Source organism: Vulpes lagopus, chromosome 12 (assembly GCF_018345385.1).
Source record: "Vulpes lagopus strain Blue_001 chromosome 12, ASM1834538v1, whole genome shotgun sequence".
NCBI lineage: Eukaryota > Metazoa > Chordata > Mammalia > Carnivora > Canidae > Vulpes > Vulpes lagopus.
Genome location: NC_054835.1, coordinates 58,726,533 through 58,751,059, shown reverse-complemented (window position 1 = coordinate 58,751,059; position 24,527 = coordinate 58,726,533). Strand labels below are relative to the sequence as shown.

The 24,527-nt window shown below is 62.0% G+C and overlaps 2 protein-coding genes across 2 annotated transcripts; one reads left to right on the top strand and one right to left on the bottom strand.

Annotated features, from left to right (window-relative positions):
- SLC26A11 (solute carrier family 26 member 11) lies at positions 1 to 17,712 on the bottom strand. The gene is made up of 17 exons (XM_041727092.1): positions 17,630 to 17,712; positions 16,471 to 16,706; positions 15,739 to 15,931; positions 15,356 to 15,441; positions 12,966 to 13,045; positions 11,733 to 11,875; positions 10,527 to 10,702; positions 10,106 to 10,178; positions 7,915 to 7,965; positions 6,074 to 6,134; positions 4,806 to 4,861; positions 4,592 to 4,732; positions 3,049 to 3,176; positions 2,570 to 2,669; positions 1,979 to 2,112; positions 1,507 to 1,579; positions 1 to 845 (listed from the first exon to the last, which is right to left on the bottom strand). The coding sequence occupies exons 2-17, from the start codon at positions 16,702 to 16,704 to the stop codon at positions 754 to 756; spliced, it is 1,821 nt and encodes a 606-aa protein (XP_041583026.1). The 5' UTR covers positions 16,705 to 16,706; positions 17,630 to 17,712; the 3' UTR covers positions 1 to 753.
- An 82-nt stretch (positions 17,713 to 17,794) lies between these two features.
- On the top strand, positions 17,795 to 24,161 carry SGSH (N-sulfoglucosamine sulfohydrolase). The gene is made up of 8 exons (XM_041726949.1): positions 17,795 to 17,951; positions 18,577 to 18,737; positions 20,094 to 20,199; positions 20,328 to 20,478; positions 20,786 to 20,942; positions 21,269 to 21,350; positions 22,116 to 22,319; positions 23,090 to 24,161. The coding sequence occupies exons 1-8, from the start codon at positions 17,852 to 17,854 to the stop codon at positions 23,647 to 23,649; spliced, it is 1,521 nt and encodes a 506-aa protein (XP_041582883.1). The 5' UTR covers positions 17,795 to 17,851; the 3' UTR covers positions 23,650 to 24,161.
- Positions 24,162 to 24,527: the final 366 nt, after the last annotated feature.

Here is a 24,527-nt window from a genome sequence, read left to right as displayed (position 1 = left end):
TTCACGTATTCTCTGTTTATTATCACAACGAGTCACTCACATCAAGGACTGCATGAAAGGGCGGGTCACGGAGCACCACGTATGAAATGACCCCATCCGCATGCGGCTGCGAGCACAGGCCCACAGGCTGACTTTCGGACACGCGCGCCCCGCGGGGAGGCGGCCCCAGCTACCACCGGCGGATGGAGGTGATTTCTTGTACTTTTTACAATAAGCGTGTACGGTTTTTACAAAAACACAAAAGCTAGGACTTCAATTTAAAAAACACTGACGACAAAATTGTTTTTAACAGACCCGTCAAGTCATCTGGCACGTCTCGGTTCCCTCCCCAAAAACAGCGCAGACGCCACCGCCCAGGCTGGAACCTGCCTCGGGGCCGCCCGCCCCCCAGCGTCTCCCATAACCAGAAGGCGCTGGGGTGTGAGGACCCCTGCCTGGGACCCGGTGGGAATCCTGCCTCGTTGCTTCCACATGGTCTATCATTCTAGAAGGCTTTCTCCAAACCGCTCTTCAACCACTCTCTGGAAAAAGTCTCGTTCCCAGGGAACAGAGGGAGGCAATATTTCAGTCACCCCAAATGCAGCCAACGAGCCCCACCTATGGATGTCCATGCGTGGCTTCCTTCCTCCTTTGAGGGTCACCTGCTCAGAGCCCTCAGGCCAATGCGGTTATAGGGTAGCATCCGGCATCACAGCATCAAGACTCTTCTGTGAGACCCCCTCCCCCAGCATCAGACGCCCATCCGCGCCCCCATCAGGCCTTCAGCAGGGCGACTTTGTGTTCCGGGACTGAGTCTTCGCTGATGTTGTAGGGCTGGATCCCTGGTTCTTGGCTCAAGTGTTTCTCTGCAGAAAAGAAATACAAGGCACGGGTAATGGTCACAACACAGAATGCGATGAAGGGCTGGTGCTCAGGGTCCCGGTGCACGGGGAGTTGGGGTCTCTCCAGCCAGCACCCCCGCCGGAGTCCCTGTCATCGCTTCCTCACATTCCACGCCCAAGTAACCCTCCCTTAGTGCCGGTGGCCCCCGCACCGGGCCTCGTGGGTTGGCGCCTGAGTGGCTCCTCGCGGCCACACGGATGGATCTCAGACACCGCCGTGAGCCACGGACATCAGCCACAGAGTCTCTATGCTCCCGGTCACATGCAGTTCCACAACAGGTGGAGCTGAGCCACGGTGGAAGGGACCAGAACAGTGGCTGTCCCAGGGGGTCATGGGGAGGGACAGATGGAAGGGTACGTCGCACCTGTGCACACCCGGCTGCACCCACCTGTCAGAACTCCAGGCGCAGGTACACACAGAGCATAATTACAAACACGCCCTGACATGACTCCCCGGAACAGGGGGCCCCCTGACTCCGTACCCTCCACCGCCCCCACTCTGCCCGTGCCCCCACTCTTGCACTTGTCGCCCCCCTCCCAACCCTTCCGGCCCGGTCTCCTGATCCCGTGGGCTGCGGGCGCGTTGGGCCGTGCGGCTCTCTCTAATGACTCCGCCTGCACCCACCTGCCTCTTCCAGGGTGGAGAAGTACTGGACCCCCTTCAGGTCAGCGGACAGCAGCACACGGAGAACGGGAACCTGCGGAGCAGAGAAATCTGAACTCCGGAGTGGGGGGGGGGGTGCCCCTGCAGCAGCACGCAGGCTGGTGACCGCCTCCCCGGAGCCCCCCGCAGGGACAGCTTCACCTCCACTCAGGCTAGCGGAGACGGGCTATGCCAGCACAGGGATACATTTTACACAATTACTCTCTGAAGCGCACAAAACACAGTTTTGCACACAGGCAAGAATGTAACAGTTCCGAGTAGGCTCTGGGACCAGGTGCTGAGTCAGGGAGCAAGAGGGCCCAGCATCCTCGCCGTGTGACCTTCGGCAGGTCACGGAGCTTCTTGGGACCTGACAGGAGGATGACAACACGGCCACACACCAGGTCTGAGAGTGAACAAAACCCCGGCCAGGGCACCCTGTTCCCACACCCACCTGCAGGCCGACAAAGGCGAGGGTGACGCCCTGCCTATGGAAGTCCCCGAGCAGCTCCTCGAGCCCCAGCACCACGGTGTAGTCAATGCTGCAGACGTGGGTGCACTCCAACACCGCACAGCGCGGCGGGGACGCTGCGGAGAAGGTGCAGCCCATCATGCTGGGCGGGGGCAGCTGCAGGAGGCCCTGGCCAGAGGCCCCACGGACAGTGAGGCCATCGGGAGGCCCACCCCCCAGCAGGCTGGGGGGGGCAGGGTTGGTGAGACCCTAGACAACAACTGTCTGGGGACGGCAGCAGCTACTTCCTTCGGAGAACAAACAGGCCTCTTTTCTCCCCTAAATACCAACCCCCGGGGAGGAAGGGATGGGGCTTTAGGAACAAAGACAGGAACATCCTCCCCTCCTGCATGCAGACAGCGAGCACCCACTAGATGCCACTGAGACGCCCCAAGACCTCCTGGAGCCGAGAGCCGGTGAGCTCTCCCGGTAGCTGAGGACGGGGCCCTGGGGTCCTGCGGAGGCGGACTGGGGTGTGGAGACAGTGTCCAGCACTGGGGGTGACTGCAGCCTGCCTCGTCCTGGCCCACGTACCTTCCAGGGCTCGGCTCAGTATCGCCTCCCGAAGGGCCTCCACTGCGGGGAAGTGCAGACCACTGGCCGGCTGCAGGACCAGCACCGGCCCCTCTGACACCTGGAAACAAGGGGACAGAGTAGGGGAGAGCCAGTGTGTCCTGGAGGCAAGTCCGACCTGGCAGCTGCTAGGGTGGCCCGTCCAGGCAGGAGGCCCCAACCCAGGCCAATAAAACTGAGGGAAGCAGGAGCGCTGAGCTGACCAGCTCTCAGCCACCCGCCCCGCCCCGCGGCCTCGTGTGTGGCAGGAGCTCTGACCCTTACGGCAAGAGGCTTATGCCCATCCACAAAGTGAACAGTCACTCCACAGTGCCATGGGCCAGTCACACCGAAGAAATGCAAAACAGCTGAGCCAAGGAGTACTGCCCAGGGCACCTGCACCCCACCAGGCCCCTGAGGCCAGGGGATCCCCCTTTTGGGGAGAATGGATGGGCTGCTACCTGCATCTTAGGTCTGGCCACAGAGTGCAGGAGAATGAGCACGGACACCAGGGTCCCGGCCAGGATGCCATACTGCACCTCCCAGAAGCAGAGCAGGAACGTCACGCAGAGAGGCAGCAAGTCCAGCCCTGGCAGAGAGGGGTCCAGCTGAGGGGTAGTCCCCCCTCGGTAAGCCCTGGCTAGCCCAAGCCCTGGGGGACCTCCATCTGGGGATTCAGGACCGACGTCAATCATGAGCCACACGGGCTCAGATTCGAGTCAGGGCCACCCCTCCTTGCCTGGTTGAGGGGCCGCTAGGACCCTGCCCTCTGGGAGGAGGTCGACGGTGGGCACTGGTCGAGGCAGGGAGTTGGGGACAGGGCCAGACTTGGGGACCAGGGAGGCCTTGCGACCCCTCAGGGGCCATGTGCAGACCCTGCATGACACACGTGACCTCCTGCCAGAAACAGGTGGGTGGGCCTGGGGGTCAGCGCAAGACTCGGCCGTGACACACGGCACTCAGACAAAGCCCCATCCTCCTGGGCCTCCGTGCCCCAATGGGCGGAGAGAATCACCGTTTCCCTCCCCTGATGACTCTTGGGGGCTGACGGGAGAGAAACCAGAGAGCCCCACGAGTTCCTCAACTGCTTCAATAAATAGAACAAACACTTCTTCCAGTAAAGGCCCCACAGGCTCAGGGGTGTCCTGAGCCACCGGGACTGGGAGAGAGCAGCGGACTGCTCTGTCAGCCACGCTGGTCACCTGGAAGTCTCCCCTGCTCCCCCAGCTGAGCAGGGCTTGGGGCTGTGAAAGGGGAGCAGAGAGAGAAGAATGAGGAGGGAGAGGAGATGGGGGGGGAGGAAGAGGAGAGATGGGGGGAGGAGAAGAAGGGACAAGAAGGGAGAGGAGGGTGAGGGCAGGGAGGAGGAGGGGAGATGAGAGGGAGATGGGAGGGGAAGGGAGGGGAAGGAAGGGGAGAGAGAGGAGGGAAGAGAATGGGGAAATGGGAGGGGGAGGAAAGGGAAGAAGGGGGAGAGGAAGGAAAGGGAAGAAGGGGGAGGGAAGAGGAGGGAGATGAGAGAGGGGAGGAAGGGGAGGGGGAGGAGGGGAGGTAAGGAAGAGAGGAAAAGGAGAAGGGGTGGAATGGGGAAGAGAGGAGAAAGGGGAGGAAGGAGGAGAGAGGAGGGAGAGGAGAGATGGAAGAAGAGATTGAGGGGAGAGAGGGAGAGGAAAAGGAGGATAGAGAAAAGTGGGAGGAGGAGGAGCAGGGAAAAGAAGGAAAAGGGAAAAAGGAGGAGGGGAGGAGGAGGAGAAGTGAGAGAAGGAGGAGGTGGGGGAGGAGGGGGAGAAGGAGGAGGGGGACGGGGGAGCAGGGGGTACCCTGAAAGTGGCAGGTTTGCTCAGCGCCGCATGGAGCTGGTCCGGGGTGCTCCTCGCGGCCTGACCCGCGGCCAGCAGGCCCAGCTCCCAGAACAAGGACAGCGCCCCAAGCCTTAGCGGGGTCCTGGATGGCCAAGGGGGGGGCACACTCCAGGACGTGGGTGACAGCTGAGGGCGTACGTACTCTTCACGCGCCAGAGCGTCCGGAAGATGCTGGCGTCGAAGAGCGGGGCCACGGCCATGATGGTGACGGCGGCCAGCGCGGACTTGGGGATGTAGTAGAAGGGTGACGTCAGGTAGTCCAGCGACAGCAGCACCAGGGCTCCTGCGGGGAAAGGGGTGCCGGTGACCCCCGACCCTGCGCGTGCGCCCTGGGCCCGACGGGGCGGGGTGCTCACCTGTCACCAGGCCCCCGGCTGGGGTGCACACCCCCGACTGGGCGTTCACGGCCGTCCTGGAAGGCAACACGGGGACCGTTGGCGGCTGTGGGAGCCCGGGGGGCAGGGGAGGTGGCCTGGAGTGGACGGCGGGGCCCTGAGGACACTGGCACCCAGTGGGAGCTATGGAGGGGCACCCTGACCTCCGAGGCCCCCAGCCGGGGGTGGGGTGGGGAGGCAATTGATGTCCCCAGGGTCCCCAGCCTGCGGTGTTGTCACGGCAGCTGGAGCAAACACATCTGCTCCCGGCGACCCTCGTGCACCGACAGGGAGACGCAGGAGACACCGTCGAGATGGGGAACGTCCCCCTTACCACACCTGCCACGCACATGCGCACATACACGCGTGCACACGCACACGGAGAGAAACTCGAGATGCCGTCGCCAGCTGCTCCCAGCGCGAACCTGCAAGTTAACTTCTGCTCTTTCCAACCTTCCTCTTTCGTTCTGTGTGTTTGGAAAACCGCATCCGGACCCGAGTCTCGCCGAAGAACCGGCCCACGAGGACCACAAGGGAGCGGCCACCTGATTCCCACGACACGAGTCCCCTGCCTCGCACCCACTCCCGACCGCCCTGCCGGTGACTGGCGCCGCCTGTGTGGCCCCGGGAAGTAAGGCCGCCTGTCCGCTGGCGTCCACGGGGAGCTGCCGCCCCTCCCGCTGCCGTGGCCTGAGCGCACGCCGACTGTCTCAGCCACGAGGTGCCGGGCCAGAGCCGTGGGTACAGGCGAGGACGCCGAGTGTGCCTGGGGCCCCCGGGGCGGTGCTCTGGAGGTTGGGGACGTCTGGTACCAGACGGGGTTGGGGCAGCGGCCCTGGGGACCCCTTTCTCTTCTCGGCCACAGGCCACTCTGTCCTGCCCTCCTGCCTGGCGAGCGGCCGCTGGTGGCCCTGGGCCTGGGGCTCCGCATGACCCACCGCCTGCTCCAGGCAGAGCGCCGAGGTTCTCGTCCCCCGTCCCTTAGGAACGCGTTCTGCCCTGAGACGCGGCGAGCCCTGCCATGGGCTGGGAACGGTTAAGGACCAACCACGTGAGGTCACGAAGGACACCGAGCAGCCCCACTCCCTGCGTCCCATGGACGCTGATGCAGGGCTGCGGCTGCTGCGCAGGAGAACAGAGCGGTGTCGACAAGTGGGCAAGACCCGGCAGGCCCCTCGAGGTGGACGCAGACCGTGTGGCCTGGGCGGGGCCCGCCCACGGCGCAGGGAAGGAAGAACACGGTCACTCACCGTCCAAAGCTGCCCGTGACCGGGTAGGAAGAGACGAGCGAGCCCAGCACGTTGGTCAGGCCTGCGGAGAAAACGGAAGGAAGAGGTTTATCCACGAGGGAGGGGCTGTGAGATAGAGGGGGGTGTGGGGAGGGGGGCCCGAAACCAGAAAGGAAACAGAAGAAAAAGAGCGAGAAGATTCACACACGGTCTGCGTCCGTGTCTGTCTCAGGAAGGAAAAACCAACCACGATCTTTGCTGAGTTCACTGTGGCCTCACTGGCCCCGGCCCTGCCCACGTGCACCAGGGAGGGGAGCAGCCGAGGCCAGGTCAGGCCAGCAGCCCCACAGGCCGTGCCCGAGGCCAGCTGCCCACCCACTGGGCCCCACGAGCTCCTTCAAACCCACACCCCTCTGGAGATGAGTGGCTGGGGGACAAGGTCATGGCCAGTAAGCGGTCCACCCCTGTGACGCTGACTCACCCACACCCGACAGAACCTGGCCGGGCCCTGAGGACGGAGGTAACCAGCCCACGTTTATCACGGGCGGCCCTGCCAGCATCTGGCTCACGCTGGGGCCTTCACAAACACCACAGACTCACACCACGATGGGGTCACAGGTCCAAGATCCACTGGAGATGGCGGCGCAGTGTGGGGCCCACTCAGAACCAGGCCCTCCCGGGTCCCACAGCCCAGCACGTGCCCCGAGAGCAGGGCAGACGCCGGTGGGTATGGGAAAGGCTGTGCACAGACCACACGCAGTCACCCCGGCTCCTTACGATGGGCCCCCAGGACTCGGGTGGGGAGCCCTACTACTCGAGAGGCTGCGGACACGTGGATCCCTCCCACCGCGGGGTTCTGGGGGGCCCCGGGAGGCCTCTCGCCGTGCGCCTGCTGGACAGCTGCCCAGCCTCTCCTACGCCATGGCGCCAGCAGCCCTCGTGATCCCCATGTCCACCTCAACCCCAGCTTGGTGGCACTCCTTGCTGGGCCCGTCAAGGGGGGAGCCCTGTGCTATCTGCACAAGTGGGAACGGGAGGCTCTGAGGGCTACACTTGGGAACTGCTGCTACTGGGTGCGGGGAGGTCAGTCTGCAGACTCCACCTGCCACCTGGGTGACACCATGAGCTCCAAGAGGAGCTCCCCAAAGCCCGTGACCCACCCTGGCGCCCCATGCCCTCTGCCATCAGGAGATCCAGCGGCTCAGATCCAAAATGCTGCCATGAGGTGAAGCGGCCCAGGGGAGGCTCCCGCGGACCCCCAGGGAAGGACCTAGCACCACTGCCCGGTCAGACGCGTGCCCACCTCACCAGGGGCAGGAAGGAAGAGAAGCCTGGTGCCCACAGAACTGAAAACAGTCCCGATAACTGAATTTAAGATTCATGTCGTGCCCTCAGAATGAATCCCCAGAGAGGCCAGATTCACGAAGACAAGACAAAACACAACTGGGGCACCGGGCACTGTCCCATCCACGGGGGGGCCCACCCGAGTCTTCACGGACCTGCCTGCCAGCCTGGAGGGAGGCCACGAGCGGGCGCAGGGCATCAAGGTCCCACCTGGCCACGTGCCTCACCAATGTGACCCCAGCGGGACATTCCAGGTGTTTCCTGACATGAACGAGGCTACAGACCTCGGGGTCTGGTATACAGCAAGCGCTCAGGAAGCTTCAGCCACAACGGACACCACGTGTCAGCGGTCTAGTCCCAGTGATTACGCAGGACCATCTGGAGGCTTAAGGATGAATCCACGCGAGTATTTCAAAGGGCCCGGCTCGGGGCCACCTGTGCTGCGGGTACCTCACGGCGCCCATCACCACGACCGCGCGGCTCAGGTGGGACGCGGGGCAGCACGCTCGGGCGCTTACCGATGGCCAGCAGCTCCTGGTTGGCGTCAACGCGGTAGTTATTTTGAGAAGCTGAAGAAAAAGAACGATAAAATCATGGTCACCGGGCACCCGACTAAGAAACCATCCGCAAGACGAAGACCTCCGTGCCCTAAACGCGGCACGTGAACGTGTGCAGAACACGAGCGTACGCGACCCTACGTGCGTACGTGTCTCCATGTCACAGAACAAGCAGAGACGGACGGACGGCAACGTGTTCACAACGTGCAACTGGGGAAGCGAAGGACGGCGCAAGTGATTCGCTCCTTTGTGCTGTTCTGCGCTTCAGACGTTTCCCACGAGACGGATACGTGCTTGTGAGAGAAGGGGAAGGCGTCTGAGCTGAGGTCTCTGACCACAAGCGGAGAGACCAGCAAGTCCCAGCTGAGGCCGTGCAGAGAGGGGAGCCCGCAAGTGTCCGGGGGGACACGGCCGGGGAGGCTTGCACCTGACACAGCGCCTGGCGAATGTTCCCGCCAAGGGCCGCGGGCTCTGCGGGCTGGAAGCCGCCGGGGAGCCCGTAAACACGTGAGCAAGACCGTGTTCCAGCAGCGCTTCTTTAATTAATCTTTTAAAAAAGATTTTATTTATTTATTTATGAGACACAGAGAGAGAGAGAGAGAGAGAGACACAGGCAGAGGGAGAAACAGGCTCCATGCAGGGAGCCCGACGTGGGACTCGATCCCGGGTCTCCAGGATCACACCCCTGAGCCGAAGGCAGGCACTGAACCGCTGAGCCACCGGGGCTGCCCAGCAGCACTTGTTTTATATAAACGCTGGGATACAAACGTCACACGCTTTTCGTGTGTCACAACATCCTAATCTCTGGAAATTTTTTACAGATTTATTTAAAAACGTCAAAGCCCCTCTTAGGTCGCAGGCAGCAGGCTGAGGTTCTCCGAGCCCTGGTTTTGGAGAACGGCAAGCTTACAAGTTAGGACGTCAGGCGACTTCAGGAGAAAACAAAGTTGTAAAGCGACAAGAGGCACATATGCTGTTGAGACGTAGCCTCCGAGATACCCCCAACGCTCCTCCCCTACTCGGGAAAAATCAGAAAAACAAAAACGGCACAAAGACTTGGTTGGAACATGTGGCGTGACCTGGAGCAGCCACTGGCTGTTAGACGGGACAACCCCTTGGACTGGGCATCAGGCACGGGTGTCCTTGAAGGACGGGAGGCTCGAGAGGCCGCCACACGCACAAGCCACAAGGTCTACGTGGTTATGGTGACACCCACGCCATTCATTGAGGTCCATCTTTAGAAACGACCTATATCCCAATGCAACAGGAGCATAACCATCAAAGAGCGGGAAAAAAATGCCACCATGCGCACAATACAAAACTGAACCCCCCGCAGACCCAAGGGAGGGGACACGCGAGCATCAGAGCAGCCTCAGCTCCGATGGAGGAATCCCAGTGCAGGGCGACAAATAGGTACTTGGGTACCTGGTGGCCTCCCCGGGCGCTCAGCCAGCTGGGAGGGGCTCACTGTTCCATCTTGGGGGATTTGGGGAACCTGTCGCTCAACACAGCCGATGCTACCTACTACGTGAGACCTTTCAACAAAATCAATCTCATCAAAAACAGACTTAAAAATTATCCCTTCCTGACATCCTTTTTCCTACGACCCACAACTTTATTTAACTGAATGTGTCCAGGGGCGCCCGGGGGGGCTCAGGGGTGAAGCGTCTGCCTTTGGCTCAGGGCGTGACTGTGGGGTCCTGGGATCGAGTCCTGCATCGGGCTCCCCACAGGGAGCCTGCTTCTCCCTCTGCCTGGGTCTCTGCCTCTCTCTGTGTCTCATGGATAAATAAATAAAATCTTAAAAAAAAAAAAAACTGCACGTGTCTGGTGGGCAGAGGCCGTGACGAATCTCTTCCTGACTCCACGATCCACTGGAAGTTGGCGGGTGGGGGCACGTTTACGCCACAAAAAAGGCAAAGGCGAAACGCAGGCCCTTCTCTTTCCAGAGAGCAGCTGGCACACGTTACCAGCCGCCACCGGATGGGGTTTCTCATCGTAAAATCCACTTTTACTACAACATGAGCATGTGTTACTTGGATAAAAACTCAAGCTGTTAGAAACCGAACAGATAAAAGCCAGCAAAAAAAAGCAGGCAAGCAAGGCGGGCTCCAGGCCACCACCAGGGAGGCAGCGACGGCGGGCAGCTTACCGAAGGACTTGGCCACCGCGATGCTCTCCAGGAGGCCCATCAGGGGCACCACAGCCAGCCCAGCCCCCATGTCCTGAGGGAGGAGAGAGAGGTGGTCAGTGACCCCCGGGGGGGGGTCCGCCCAGGCCGTGGCCCGCCCAAGCCGCACCGGCTCTCTGCATCCTACAGAGGCAGACCTCAGCTGTGGGGCGGGACACAGAGCAGAACGCAGAACACGGCCCTGCTCTGCCAGCGTCCACAACGCCAGAAACTCCCCTGGGCTTGGGCAGAAACAAGATGTGCTGCCCTTCGAGGCTGTCCCTGCACCCAGAGCTGCTCCTGGCGGAGCTCAGGGCTCCTCATTACAGGCAGACGCGTCGGGCCCAGGCCCAGAGGCCACCCCGGCTCAGCCCGGCGGGCCCGGCTCCCCGTCTCTGCCCACCTGTACCATCTCGGTGAAGGAAACTGTCCCGTTGGCCGTGGTCACCGAGAAGGGCGGAGTCCGGACTGGAGGGAGCCCCTCGGCGGTCTGCCCCGTCAGGACGAAAGGCTGGTATCCGGTCACCTCGAAGGAGTAGGCGACCAGGGCGGCAAAGGAGACCACCAGGGCGTTGCGCGCTAGGACAGAACGAGACCCGCTGGTGAAATCTGGCTCCTCTGGGTCCTCGGGCAGTAAATGCACCCGAGGAAGCAGGACCCCCTCCTCCAGCCACGGCACCTGACACTCCAGCCTGGAAACAGCACAGACACCGGCGACCGTGGGGTAGGCACGGGCACATGACACCATGGCAAATGCAAGACGGCAGCGGGACCGGCCAACAGCGACACACGTGGCCTACCCGTCCCAGGCACTGGTCCCCATGGGCTTTGTCCTTCACCTCTTGCCTGGGCTGCTGCTGCTTCTTTTTATTTTTTTTTTATTATTTTTATTTTTTAAATTTTCTTCGTTAGGGGAAGAGACTGTGTGTGCAGCCGTGCTCGTACAGGGGGAAGCCCGCAGAAGGCAGAGACTCCCCGGCAGGCTCCCCGCTGACCACAGAGCCCACACACGGCTTGACCCTACGACCCTGAGATCAGGACCTGAGCTGAAACCAAGTCGGACGCTCAACGACTGAGCCACCCAGGTTCCTCTTGCCACCCTGGCTTCTTATGGGGGTGATACCTCTTCCCAGAATACAAGCCCTGCTGCCCACCCAGCTCTCAAGGGGCTGCATCGCACCGTCACCACTGACGTCAGGACAGTTACGCCACCCATCGCGGGATGGGAGAGCCACGTGGTTCAGGCAGCACCAGGTGGTCCATGTGTTTTCTCCGTCAGGCACCTGCTAGGGCGTCCCGGCCTCCGCACCACCCACGTCCCGACCAGATCAGCCTTCGCCATGGGGGCCCGTGCACGCTCAGTGGCCTCCCCAGCCTCTCTCACCAGAATAGCCTCGCCCAGGAGTCTCAACCAGAAATGACTCCAGACGGTGCCAGCTGCCCCCAGGGAACTCCTGCACCAAACAGGGCTCTCCACCCTGGCTGTGAATCGCCCAGACTGGGGACATGGGACTCTCTCGGGGTGGGGCTCCGGGCCCGAGGTGACCACAAGGTGCACCCCAGGCATGCAGGACGGCTGGAGAACATCCTTGGTTAGAACCCCACTCACCTGTCGTCGCAGTCCACACCAGCCCGTGGCTGAGCCGCACGCCCGGGGGCATCTCGGGGTGCACGGGAGGCACGTGGTCTCGCATCAGCTTCAGCACCAGCAGCAGCACCATGCACACCAGCCCCAGCACGGCATCACCCACCCTGCAGACACACACACTGGTCACGCCCAGGCCGGCCCAGGGCATGCACCTCTGCTCTGCTGTCGCCCCTTCTGCCTGAAAACCTTCTCCCTCGATTGCTCTTTCTGCCTTTTCCTAAGAAGCACGCGTCTCTGTTCTACCTCAAAACTTTATTCAAACCTTAGTGACCACACAGGCCAGCAGCGCCGGCCTGGGAGTCAAGGCCCAGGTCACAACAGCAGTAGGGCTACTGGCTCGTGTTTGCAGAGGCCTGGCTCTGTGGGCGACAGATGCCTCGTCTGTTCCTGAAGGTTCATTTCCCACAGCCCATGATGATGTCCTCTAGCCAGCCTCCAATCCCCTGCCCCCCCGAGGGTGAGCCCCACAGGCCGCATGTCCTGGGCCAGGCTGGATTCAGCCCCGGGAAGCCCCGTGATAGACCAGAGGAGGAGGACAGGACAGTTGGTCACAGGTCTCCCTGGCCCCTTGGGCTTCAGCACTGCCCCACACCCCCCCACCGCAGCTCCCCCAAAGTCCCGGCGTCCTCCTGCTTCTCCCACCAGGGAGATGTCCTGGCTTCCGGCTGGGCTCACCTAGGAGCATCTCCCGCCTGCCCCTGGGAGAAGCCCTTCATCTGAAGAAACCCCATGACCTGTGGCCTGGCTCGCGCCCCCTCCCCCTGCACATCCTGCTGCACCTGCCTCCCCCATGCCGTGTTCTCACCCAACTACAAACCCATGGAGCAAACCTGCTGCTCTTGCCCTGCGTGGGGCCCTCCCACTCCTACCGCCCGAGGAGGCTCTGCACAGGGGCACGTGATGGCTCTCAGGCCCCCCGGGGCAGAGCTTCTCGAACTGCAGGGCCTACACAGACTCGCCGGGGCTGCCACTGACCCCTGACTGAGCCGGTCTGGGCAGGGTGGACACTCTGGGTTTCCAACCAGCTCCCCTGTGATGCTGCTGGTGCTGCCCTAGGACCCTGGTTTGGGTGGCCAGGCCCCGGGGACTGGGATAAATGCCACTGGGGGTGGAAATGGGGCGGGGCCTGGGCGAGGGGCTCCGGAGGGAAGAGCTTCCTCACAGGAGGGCAGGGGCCACATGGCCGGCAGGTACCTGGTCTCTCCCACCTTGCGGAAGGTCTGATACACTTGCAGAAAAAACTGCCTTGGGATGTCCTGCAGTCCCAGGAGGTTCTGTTCAAACAGAGATTGTGTCAGACGACCCTCCCCTGCAGCATCTCCGGACCCCTCAGCCCCCCTCCTGGGGACACATCCCGAGGCTCTCGGAGGACTACCTGCCCATTCCCAAAGCCCCCAGGCAGGAGATAACAATTCTCGAGGGAAGAGGTACTGCCCATTTGGGGTCTGTGACCCCTCCTGGTGAATAATCCTGCCTTGCGAAGAAAATCAGTCTGGGTGATTTCAAAGCAGGAAGACCAGTACACTCATGCCCTGGTCCAGGGTCCAGGGTCCAGGGTCTTGCCTGCCTGCCCTGTGGGCCCCACTGCCCTAAGCTCACTCAGGGAAGGCCCGGCCCCCTCTCATCACTGGCTCGAGGCCACAACCGTCACCCGGAGGCCAAAGGGAAAATCAGGTGGAGCTGCGGGCAGAACCACCAGGGGCTCCGAGAGCCTCCAGGGAAGGGCCGCTGAGGGACCCAGGCAGGCACGGTCCTTGGAGGGAAGAAGGGCCTCTACTCTGTGTTTTAATTCTTTATCCCATGTGAGACCTGGTGGGCAGTGTTGGGGGGGCAGCTGAGGCCCAGATCCCGGAGCGGTCAGGCTCCAAGGACCCCAAACCCCGGCACACAGCCGTGGATTCTGGGACCCAGGGGCTCCTGCCAGGGCAGGTCAGGAGAACCCCCACTCCCGACCCCCACTCTGGCCCAGGGCTCTCAGATGGCTGTCATGACCTAGTCAAGGTGCTAAAGATTTAGGATACTCGAGCCACCAAGCACAAGCGCATAAGGAAGCTACCTTCTACGCACTACAATCCCATAAACGAAAGCTCCTGATGCCAAAGAAGGAAAGATATTATTTCCCAAATAAAGGACAAACCCTCCCACGAAACAGCACTTGCCAAGCTTACCCTGACATATGTGCACACAGAACACACAAACCGTGTCCACCCACACCTTTCTAAGGAGCTCCCTCCTCCCTACGCGCAGATAACGATGAACCTGCCTCGCAGAGGCGTCAGGAGAACCGGCCTCGTACAGGAAGGGTTTAACCCAGCACGTGGGACGTGGTGAGCGCAGAAAGGGTCAGCTACCGTCCTCTCGCTCATACCCTCCTGCCCCTGACGCTCTCGCTCCACTTCCATCAGGGAGGCCGCCCTGGGCCAGGCCGGAGCAGAGCCTGGCCACGGGAACCCTGGCTTAGAGAGGCGGGGTGGTGACACCAGGTCCAGAGACAGGGGTGGGCCTTCATTTGTTCAATCTGGCTCTGCCCCACTCTGCACACCCAGCTCGGCGCTCACCTACTTCTGCACACAGTTTGGGGCAGGGTGGCTGCAGCTGCAAGCAAAACCATTCCTGCCCTTTGGGAACTTAAAACCCAATGAGAGGCGAACAAATGATGTTCTTGGATCACTGATGATGAATTCTACTGTTCCTTATAGGCTTTGTTGTCTTAAGATTTTATTTACTTGCTTAGAGAGAAAGTACAAGTGTGGGGAGAAGAGAGGAAGGAAGGAAGGAATCCCCAGCAGGATTCTAAGTGCAGAGCCCAACATACGGGGCTCGATCTCACAACCTTAAGATCATGACCTGAGCAGAAGCAGCCAAGAGCCGGGTGCTTTACTGACTGAGCCACCCAGGTGCCCCTCTGTTCAATATTTTTCAGACACCACCTCCTTAGGTTTCTGTTAAAAACACTTATAAGAGAAATGCCCTGGCAGCTCAGTGGGTTAAGCATTTGCCTTTGGCCGAGATCATGATCCCAGGGTCCCGGGGTCAATCCCCATATCAGGCTCTATGCTCCCTGGGGAGCCTGCTTCTCCCTCTCCTCTGCCTCTCTCCCTACTCGTGCTGGCTCACTTTCTCTGTCTCAAATAAGCAAACAAAAATCTCAAAAAAAAAAAAAAAAAAAAAGGAAAATATGAAATAGAAATCAGAGAAAAAACATCTAAATGAAATCATCTACCTAAATTAGCATGAAGGAAAGATTAGCTTTTCAAAACATTGGTGGTACGCAGTGGGCCTGAGAGGCTGCGCTGGCAGATGTGTACCAGGGGCAGAACAGAATCACCCAGTGAGGAGAACCAAGCACACTGGCATGAAAACTCCAACAGGAGTGGGGCTGTGGTCACCAATCACCCAAATTACCTGTTGTGCAGTCGGGCCATCACTCGGCATCTCCCCCTAGGGCTCATGGAATTGATGGAGACCCGCTCAAGCACCTTGTGCTCCGAGCTCTAGAACAGCACATCACCTGGCCCACACATATGGAACCCAGCGTGGTCCTACTTACCCAAGAGGTACCTGGGAGCCAACTAGTGGCCTACCTTGATCTGCCCAAAGCCGATGGTGATGGTGGCAGCAGATGTGAAACCTTTGATGACGGGACAGGAGATGAAATCCAGCAGAAAGCCTGACCGTCCAAGAGTGGATACTTAGCTGGTGGCCCCAATCCACCCAGTCCCAGAGCATGTGGGTGGACGGGGGCTGGGAGAGGCGGTCTGGGTGGGAGTGGGGCTAAGAACTGCTGGGCCACACATCTCACTTGGACTGGTTTGGACATTGGGGAAGGGAGGCTTGGGTCTGAGGCCCTGTGCACTTCTCCAACCGTCCCGGCCTCTAAGCAGAATAGTGGAGGGCCAAGGGGCTAAGGCATCCCCAGGAGGCAGGGGCCTGGGTACCCCGTGGCAGGAAGGCCTGAGCATCTTACCCAAGCGCAGGAAGCCCATGGCTAACTGGATGCAGCCTGATAGGAAGGCCAGCAGCACAGCATAAGCAGGCTCGTGGAAAGTGTAGAAGGAGACCAGGAGGGACATGATGGCCGTCGGGCCCAGCGTCACATCCCGGGAGGTGCCCAAGAAGAAATACACGAAGCATCCCATGAAGGCAGAGTAGAGGCCGTACTGGTGGGGAGACAGCATTGAGCATCAAGGAGGCGCTCGGCATGCCCACAGGGTCCCCGGGGGGAGATGTCCGAGCACAGGATCTGTGGTGGTCATTGCAACTAGGGGCACAGCAGCACACACGGGAGGACAAAAGCACTCACCGTGTCAGTCATGGTGTGGACCTACAGCGATTAGGGGGCCTCTTTTCTCCTTGCACCCCAGGTGGGTGCCAGCAGGAGCACAAAGGCCTGGGTGCTTGTCAGCCTGAGTGTCTAAGAAAGCTTTCTTGAGACCACAGTGAATCACCTTGCTGGGCCCATCAGGCAAGCCAGCACTAGCTCAGTGCCTGTGTGTGACAAGTGTGGCAAGAACAGGTATGGGGCGTGTGTCTGGCCAAAGACAGTCATGTGCTATAGACTATAAACTAAGACATTGTGGGCCCCACGGGGCTAAAGTTCTGGCGCCCTGCTTGTCTGGAGGCGATATCATGTGTTTCTGCTGTTTCTGGGCGGGTGGCGAGGCTGGAGTGGGGGCAGCAGCTGAGGCAGACGTCTCACCTGGGGCGGGAGTCCAGCCACCTCAGCATAGGCCAGCGCCTGGGGGATGACCGTCAGCCCAACGGACAGTCCGGCGATGAAGTCCATCTTCAGCCACTGCACGGAGTAGTCTGGCAGCCAGGCCAGGATGGGCAGGCGCCTCTGCACGGCCGCAGGGGAGCAGCAGCCGGCCGGTGGGGCCATGCTGGCCCCCGAGGGCCTGGCCTGACCCAACGCCTTCACGGAAGAGGGCATGCCTGGGGCGGGCATGGGGGCGACACAGACCAGCGGTCAGGGTCTGCGCTGGTAGAATCCAGCAACAGGGAGGGGTCTAGGGCCACCAAAAGAGCCACATCTGTCCCCCCCCTCCCAAGGGATCTGAGCCAGATGGATTGATTAAATGTGCCCTTTGGCTGGTCTCTAAGGAAACCAAACCTGTTCAGAGAAGGGGGGGGCTCAAGAAAAGCCGCAGCCCCCACCCCGGCCCCCGCTCACCGCTCTCCCTGAACCCACCTGCCCCAACCCCAGCTGCCTTCTTTCCGCGGATGCTGCCCAGGAGGAACGCGGGGCGCGCTCTCAATGAAAAACTCGAACACGCATTAAGGCCCCGGGTCTCTACCCCCGACGTAACCCAGGTCTCCTTTCTTCCTCCCCAAGGAATGGGACCGGCGGCTGCGCGAGGCGCAGCAGGGCCCGCGGGGGCCCCCTCGTCCGGCTGCGGGGGCGGGGGGGCGTGGGTGGGGGGACTGCAGCCCCGAGGGCGCGAGGCTTTGCAAGTGCGCAACACGGCGGCTCCACCCTCCACCGCGGACTGCGGCGCCGTGGGGGGTCTCCGCTCGCGAGGCCGCGCCACCCCCACCCCCACCCCCTCCCCCACCCCCCCCCGCCACCCCCACCTGTGGCTGTCGCGTCCCTCCCGAAGCGCCAGGGGCTCTGGCGGGCTCGCGGGGGGCACCCGAGGCCCCTCCGTCGGGGATTCAGGATGCGCAGCATCCTCCGGGGCCCCGCGCCCCCCGCGCCCCCCGAGCCGGCCCGAGCATCCCTCACCCCGCAGCCGCCGGCCCCCGCCCCCGGGTCGCAGGTGGGGCCCCGCGCGGCCGACAGCTCCAGCGAGGGCGGTGGGGACCTGGCGGGGCAGGGACCCCGCAGAGCTCGCCCACTCCTCCCCGCGCGGACTCACCGGGCGCCGCGGCTCGGGGTCTCGGGCGCCGCCGCAGCCGGGTCCGCAGGAACCGCAGAGGGAGGCGGGGGCGGGGCCGCGGGGGCGGGCCAGCACCACGTGACCGAGGGGCGGGACCAGCGCCGCGGGGGCGGGGCCTGCACCACGTGACTGAGGGCGGAGCCAGCGATGCGGGGCGGAGCCTGTACCACGTGACCGGGAGGGCGGGGCCGAGTCGCCGCCATGCGCCGCCGAGGCCGGGCCTGCGGGCTGCTGCTGCTGCTCGCCCTGGGGCTGTGCGGGCCGCACGGGGCGCGCCCCCGGAACGTGCTGCTGATCGTCGGTGAGCGCGCCCCGCCGCCCCGGGCCCTGGGTGCTGCCCCCGCCCCCCCGGAGCAGCCCGGGCCCTGCTCGGGGAGCTGCGCGGCTGTGCGGAGCTCGGAGGCTGCAGCCCCTGCAGGGGCGCTGGGGACGGGCTGCGTCGGGGGCCCTGGGGCGGGCGCGGGGGGCTCCCGGCCGTGCAACCCCGTCCCCCGCCAGCCCGGGAGGCTCCCCTGGGGCTGCAGCCCAGCTGCCCTCTCCCCCAGCCCCACCCCTTCCCAGACACCCCAAGTTCCCCTGGCGCCCTGCTGTCCACGGGGCAGCCTGCGCTTTCCTCCTCCGAGGTCTGCCTTCTGCCAGAGTCACTCTTTCTGATTGATTTTGTGGTCTGTGGTCTCCAGCCCGAGCCTCGGCTGCTTGTAGCACACCGCGGCTGTCCTGAGGGCTCCCACCAGCAAGGCCTCGCTGGGGAAGGGTGCCAGGCCTCTGGGGGCCACCGGAGATTCGTGCCTGCCTGCTGACGGGTTCAGCTGGTTCTCACGCGTGCCCGGTGCTGGCATTCCCCCCCGGGGCGTCGTGCCCTCGTGCCCGCCCTGGAAGCACACTGGCCCAGGCCGCCACGGCCTCAGCGTCTCTGCCTTCCTCAGCGGACGACGGAGGCTTCGAGAGCGGCGCCTACAACAACACGGCCATCAGCACCCCGCACCTGGACGCCTTGGCCCGTCGCAGCCTGGTCTTCCGCAATGCCTTCACCTCCGTCAGCAGCTGCTCTCCTAGCCGAGCCAGCCTGCTCACCGGCCTGCCCCAGGTGAGGGCTGCCGGGGTGCAGGAGGAGGTGCCTTCCTTCTCCGGCCTCCCCTGGGGATGTGCCCAGCTTGTCTACCCCACCCCAGCCATGTGGGTGCAAGTACAGTTGAGGGGGCGGGGCAGAGGGGCTCGGCCTGCCCGCCGTGAGCCCTGGCTCCATGCTCTGTGACCGTGAGCAGAGCGCCGTTTGTGCAGCTCGGTCTTCTCACCTGTTACATGTGGTCACGATAATACCTGGTTCACGGCATCGTTAGGAGGTTGCCCGAGCTTGTACCTTATACTCAAAGCCATGGGAAGGTGCCTGGCACGCACCTGCTCAGGGTTAACTTGGGTTGTGATATTGTCCGGGAGCTTGAGAGCCGGTCAGAGCTGCCCCGGGAAGCCCTCGCTCTGTGCTTGCCGCGCTGGGATAACCACAGGTAACACCCCAATCGTTTGTGAGTGTGTAGCTCAGTGGCACTAGGTCCGTTCACACCGTCGTGCATCCATCCACCTCCAGAACTTCTTCATCTTCCCAAACGAAAGTGCCAAGCACGTGACCACCACTCCCTGTTCCCTCCCCCGGCCCCTGGCACCCTCTGATCCTCCCTCTGGCTCTCTGGACTCCGTGACTCCAGCTCCTTTACCTGAGTGGAGTCCTACAGTACCTGTTCTCCTGTGACTGCCTCATTTCACTGAGCGTACTGCCCTCATGGTCCTCTCCACTCTGTGGCATGGATGGTGGCCAAAAGGGCTAACATTCGCCATACAGGTGTGGCTCAGTTTGCTTGCCCGTCCGTCTGTCTGTCCGTGGACAGTTAGGTTGCTCCTGCCTGTGATGATTAGGAATAGTGCTGCTATGAACCCCGGGGACGCAGGTATTGGATGTGTTGTCTCATGACATTGTCTCAAGGTGACCGGTGTGCTCTGGGCGTCCCCGTCCGGGACACTGAGGCCCACGTGGAGAGGGAAGCCATGGCCAGTGCCCTGCCACCCCTGCAGGGTTCGTCAGGGGCTGTGGGGCACAGGAGTCAGGACAGGGCTGCTCCGCTTTCTCATCTGACTCTGTAACGGGCACAGCTGGTTTTTTTTTTTGTTTTTTTTTTTGTTTTTTTACACCGTGGAGCACCTGGTTAAGAGGTTTGCTGGTCTTTTTCCGCTATAGCACCTTCTTATTACGTAACTCGGGAAGTCCAGGCAGATGATAAAATAAAGGCCACCCCTGATGATGGGTCCATTTCCCGTCCCACGGAGAGGGGAGCGGAGGAGGCCGTGAGCACCCCCCCATGCTGCCCACCTGGGTCTGAAAGGCCGCCGAGGGCCGGGTGGAGGGGCCGTGGGAGAGCGGGAGCCAGCCTCACGGGCGTCTCCGGTGCAGCATCAGAACGGGATGTACGGCCTGCACCAGGACGTCCACCACTTCAACTCCTTCGACGGAGTGCGGAGCCTGCCGCTGCTGCTTGGCCGGGCCGGCGTGCGCACAGGTGAGCGGCCTTGTGTCCCCGCGGGAGGCCCGGCAGGCGCCCAGGGCCCGGGGCTGGGGGGATGGAGAGGCGAGAAGAGGGCCAGGGGCGCCTAAGGGACTCCAGCAGGCCCGTGTCCCCGCCTCCAGGCATCATCGGGAAGAAGCACGTGGGGCCCGAGTCGGTGTACCCGTTTGAGTTTGCGTACACGGAGGAGAACAGCTCTGTCCTCCAGGTGGGGCGGAACATCACCAGGATCAAGCTGCTGGTCCGGAAGTTCCTGCAGACCCAGGACGACAGGTGTGGGGAGGCCCCCGTACCCGCCCTCGCATGTGGGCACTTAACACGCGACGCACATCCCAGGGTCTAGTTGGCTTTCTTGGAATCCCCAGGTGGAGGTGCAGGGGAGGGGGAGAAGGTTCCAGAAACTCAAGTGAATCGGTTCAGAGGGAGAGGAGCCATGGAGAGCCTGAGGCAGAGAATCCCAGACAGTTTCCACTCTAGAGGAGTGAGCAGCGCTCAGGGTGTTTCCTCTTAGAGATCGGGGCTCCCCAGGTGGCCTGTTGACCCGCTGACCTCAGGACTCAAGCCCCCCCTCCCCGGGCAGGCCCTTCTTCCTGTACGTCGCCTTCCATGACCCCCACCGCTGTGGGCACTCCCAGCCCCAGTTCGGGACCTTCTGCGAGAAGTTTGGCAACGGGGAGAGCGGCATGGGGCGGATCCCAGACTGGACCCCCCAGACCTATGACCCACTGGACGTGCTGGTAGGAGAGCCACTTGCTGTGTTTCCAAGACGCTCACCTTTCTTCACCTCGTCAGCAGAGGACTGGGCAGCCCCGGCCCCAGTGTGACTTCAGCATGTTTCGGGGGAGACTCACTGGAGCTGGGTTCCCGTCCGTGGGGCCGGTAGAGAGCGATGTAAAGACGTGGAGCGATGTGTCCAGGAGCAGGGACGTCCTGGGCCAAGCCGTTCACTGGTGGCGGATGATCTCAGGCCCTGGGAGGAAGGCCGGCTCCTCCATCTCCTCCCCTCCCTGCCAGCCCGCCTCGCCTCTTCCAGCCCTGACCTCGCACCCCCGTGTCTCTCCAGGTGCCTTACTTCGTCCCCGACACGCCCGCGGCGCGAGCTGACCTGGCTGCTCAGTACACCACCATCGGCCGCATGGACCAAGGTGGGTTCTAGGGGCCTGGACAGCGGGGTGCGCCGCAGCGTGGACCCCCGTCCCAGAGGCCTTATGACCCAGTGTCAGCAGGGCTGTGTGCTGCCTGCAGCCCTGGGGGACGGGACAGTCCTTCCCGCCTCTTCCAGCATCTGGTGGCCCCAGGTGTTCGTTGGCTCACGGCTGCTTCCCTCCGGTCTCTGCCCTGTGCTCCCGTGGCCTTTTGCGGGTGTTCTCTGTGTCTCCTCTATACGGACACTTGTCAAGGGATTTAGGGCTCACTTGGGCACTTTAGGATGATCTCCTTGAGATCCTTGACAGTTGCATCTGCAAAGGTTCCTTTTCCAAACGAGGTTCCCGTGGTTTGTCTTTGCTGGGACCACCATTCAGCCGCCACAGGAAGTTGGAACTTTTATAACATTCCTGGTGGTGCCACTAGTGGGTGGTGACCTGGGAAGGGGGCAGGCGTAGAGGGGGTTCTATCTTCTAGCCACTGCCCCGTATCGTCCCTGTTATCCCTACGGGACAGGCATGAAATTTCAGAAAACAAAATAAAAAGCAGCATATGGCAGGTAGCAGCTGCGTGGGGTGATGTGGACGTGCTGAGGGATGGCCGGTGTCCCCAGCCTGCTCCAGGACAGGGTCCTGGGCAGGTGGGTGGGAGGGACGGCAGGCTGCAAGGTCCAGCAGCCAGATGGAGAAACGTGTGAGCGCACGCGCATTGCCACCCCCATGCCTGTTGGCCGCTGAGCTCTGCTGTCCCCTCTGCACCCCCAGGGGTTGGGCTTGTGCTCCAGGAGCTGCATGGAGCAGGTGTCCTGAATGACACCCTGGTGATCTTCACATCCGACAACGGAATCCCCTTCCCCAGCGGCAGGACCAACCTGTACTGGCCGGGCACTGCTGAGCCCTTGCTCATCTCGTCCCCAGAGCACAGGAAGCGTTGGGGCCAAGTCAGCGAGGCCTACGTGAGCCTCTTAGGTACAGCTCTGCAGCTCGTGCAGGGGCAGGGGGTGGGGGTGAAAATCTAGGGCACCGCTCTGCACCCACTGTTGTACGGGGTTTCTGTACCACCTGGGCAAGGAAGGGACGGCCACCCCTTTCCACGGATGCAGAAACGAGGATCAGAGAGGTGAGGTAAGTTGCCTAAGATCACACGGTTCGTGAGCACCAAACTCAGGTTTCGCCTTGGTCTCAGTCGTGGAGATGGTTGCTTTTCCCACTGGCCCAGTGGTAAGTGTCAGAGTCACCTGGAGCGCTCGTCAAGGTCCGCATGGCAGGCCCCATCCCCAGAGTGTCCTGAATGCAGTGGACCTGGGGCGAGGCCTGGGAATTTGCATTTCTGACAAGTTCCCAGGGAATACTGATGCTGCGGGCCCTGGGGAACCCCTACCTTGAGGGGTCAGGGCAGCAGGGCCCATGTGTCTTGGGGCCCACGTCTCCCTTTGGCCCCAAAGCCCAAGTCAGGGAGCACTGTGGCCGCGGCCCGGGGCAGGAGTAGATGACCCCCTTCATGGGGGCTTTCGGACTGATCTAAAGGATTGTGGTGGGATCCCGAATACCACCAAGTTGAGGCCTCTTGTCCTAGAGGGCCGAGACAGCATTGACTGGTGTTGGGCCCACAGCAGCTCCTCCCTGTTGGCGATCCGGTGGCCCTCCGGCGTCCCAGAGTGCCTTGGAGTCAGCCCTTCCATGGCGAGGGCTCTCATACCCGGGAGGGCCGCCGTGCTGAGACGTCTCCTCCTTTCCAGATCTCACGCCCACCATCCTGGACTGGTTCTCCATCCCTTACCCGAGCTACGCCATCTTTGGCTCAAAGACTGTCCAGCTCACTGGCCGGTCTCTCCTGCCAGCGCTGGAGGCAGAGCCCCTCTGGAGCACCGTCTTTGGCAGCCAGAGCCACCACGAGGTCACCATGGCCTACCCCATGCGCTCCGTGCACCACCAGGGCTTCCGCCTTGTGCACAACCTGAACTTCAAGATGCCCTTTCCCATCGACCAGGACTTCTACGTCTCGCCCACCTTTCAGGACCTCCTGAATCGCACCGTGGCCGGCCAGCCGACGGGCTGGTATAAGGATCTCCATCATTACTACTACCGGGAGCGTTGGGAGCTTTACGACAGGAGCCAGGACCCCCACGAGACCCGGAACCTGGCCACTGACCCATACTATGCCCCGATTCTGGAGCTGCTTCAGACCCAACTGGCCAAGTGGCAGTGGGAGACCCATGACCCCTGGGTGTGTGCTCCTGATGGTGTCCTGGAAGAGAAGCTCTCCCCTCAGTGCTGGCCACTCCACAACGAGCTGTGACAGTTCCTGGGGGCACAGGGGAGGCCTTCTCAGGCCTGGTCCCCACCTTTTCAGTTGCTGTGGGAGGACGGGCCATAGTGGCCCACCCGAGGAGGGCTCTCCCTGCTGCTGGGGTCATTCCTGCCACTGCCTGGCAGGGAGAGTGGGGCAGGTACCCCGGCCCTCCCTCCCCGCGTGCTAGAGGACACTGCTGTCCTTGTGTCCAAGCCATGTCTCAGCCTAGGAATTCCAGGGGGCCCTGGAGCAGGGTGGGATCCCCAGCCCATGACCCGTGAGGATGGTCTGGGCAGGGGCCTCTTGTTTCCTGCGTTGGGTTGGGGACCTCCAGAGAGAAAGGGCTTGAGATCCTCTTTGTTATTTGGAGCCACAGATGTTCCTGCATCCTTCACCCCAGAGGAGACAGGGCTCCCAGGTACCACACGGGTGATGGGAGGGTTCAAACTACACGCTATGTACGAACATGTTGTCTGCCTTTTACCAATCTCTGGTCTTGAAAAAATCTTTGAAAAAGCCTTGGGCTTGTGTTGCTTCCTTTGCTTTGCCCCATGGTCAAGTCCCGGACCCTGGCTGGGCTTCCACTAGGCCACCGATTGATGGCAGGCTCCCCGAGCGCTGACTTTCATCTGGTCTGTATGGACAGGCTCATCCTTCTTTTTGAACGTCCAAGGGTGAAGACCCCCCTCCTCGGCTTGGGTTAGTTCTGTCTGCTTGGGCACCAGTTCTGTGGCACAGGTGTTGCTCGTAGATGCTCCACACCTGCCCGGCTTCCACCTGCCAGTGAAGCAGCGGCTCTACCTGGGCAAGCCCAGAAAGCGGGAGCTTTTTTGCCTTGAGTGGGTGGGCTCCCACTGGCCTCCCTCCCCCACTGGCTCCATCCT

What these genes read in the sequence shown, in the direction of transcription:
- SLC26A11 (XM_041727092.1), bottom strand. Translation starts at nt 16,704, where the DNA reads ATGCCCTCTTCCGTGAAGGCGTTGGGTCAGGCCAGGCCCTCGGGGGCC. An exon ending in ACTGAGCCGAGCCCTGGAAG is followed by an intron (nt 2,113 to 2,569) that starts GTACGTGGGCCA and finishes CCTTCTCCGCAG; the next exon opens with CGTCCCCGCCGCGCTGTGCG. An exon ending in TCGCCTTTGTCGGCCTGCAG is followed by an intron (nt 1,580 to 1,978) that starts GTGGGTGTGGGA and finishes TCTGCTCCGCAG; the next exon opens with GTTCCCGTTCTCCGTGTGCT.
- SGSH (XM_041726949.1), top strand. Translation starts at nt 17,852, where the DNA reads ATGCGCCGCCGAGGCCGGGCCTGCGGGCTGCTGCTGCTGCTCGCCCTG. An exon ending in TGCTCACCGGCCTGCCCCAG is followed by an intron (nt 18,738 to 20,093) that starts GTGAGGGCTGCC and finishes TCTCCGGTGCAG; the next exon opens with CATCAGAACGGGATGTACGG. An exon ending in CTGCAGACCCAGGACGACAG is followed by an intron (nt 20,479 to 20,785) that starts GTGTGGGGAGGC and finishes CTCCCCGGGCAG; the next exon opens with GCCCTTCTTCCTGTACGTCG.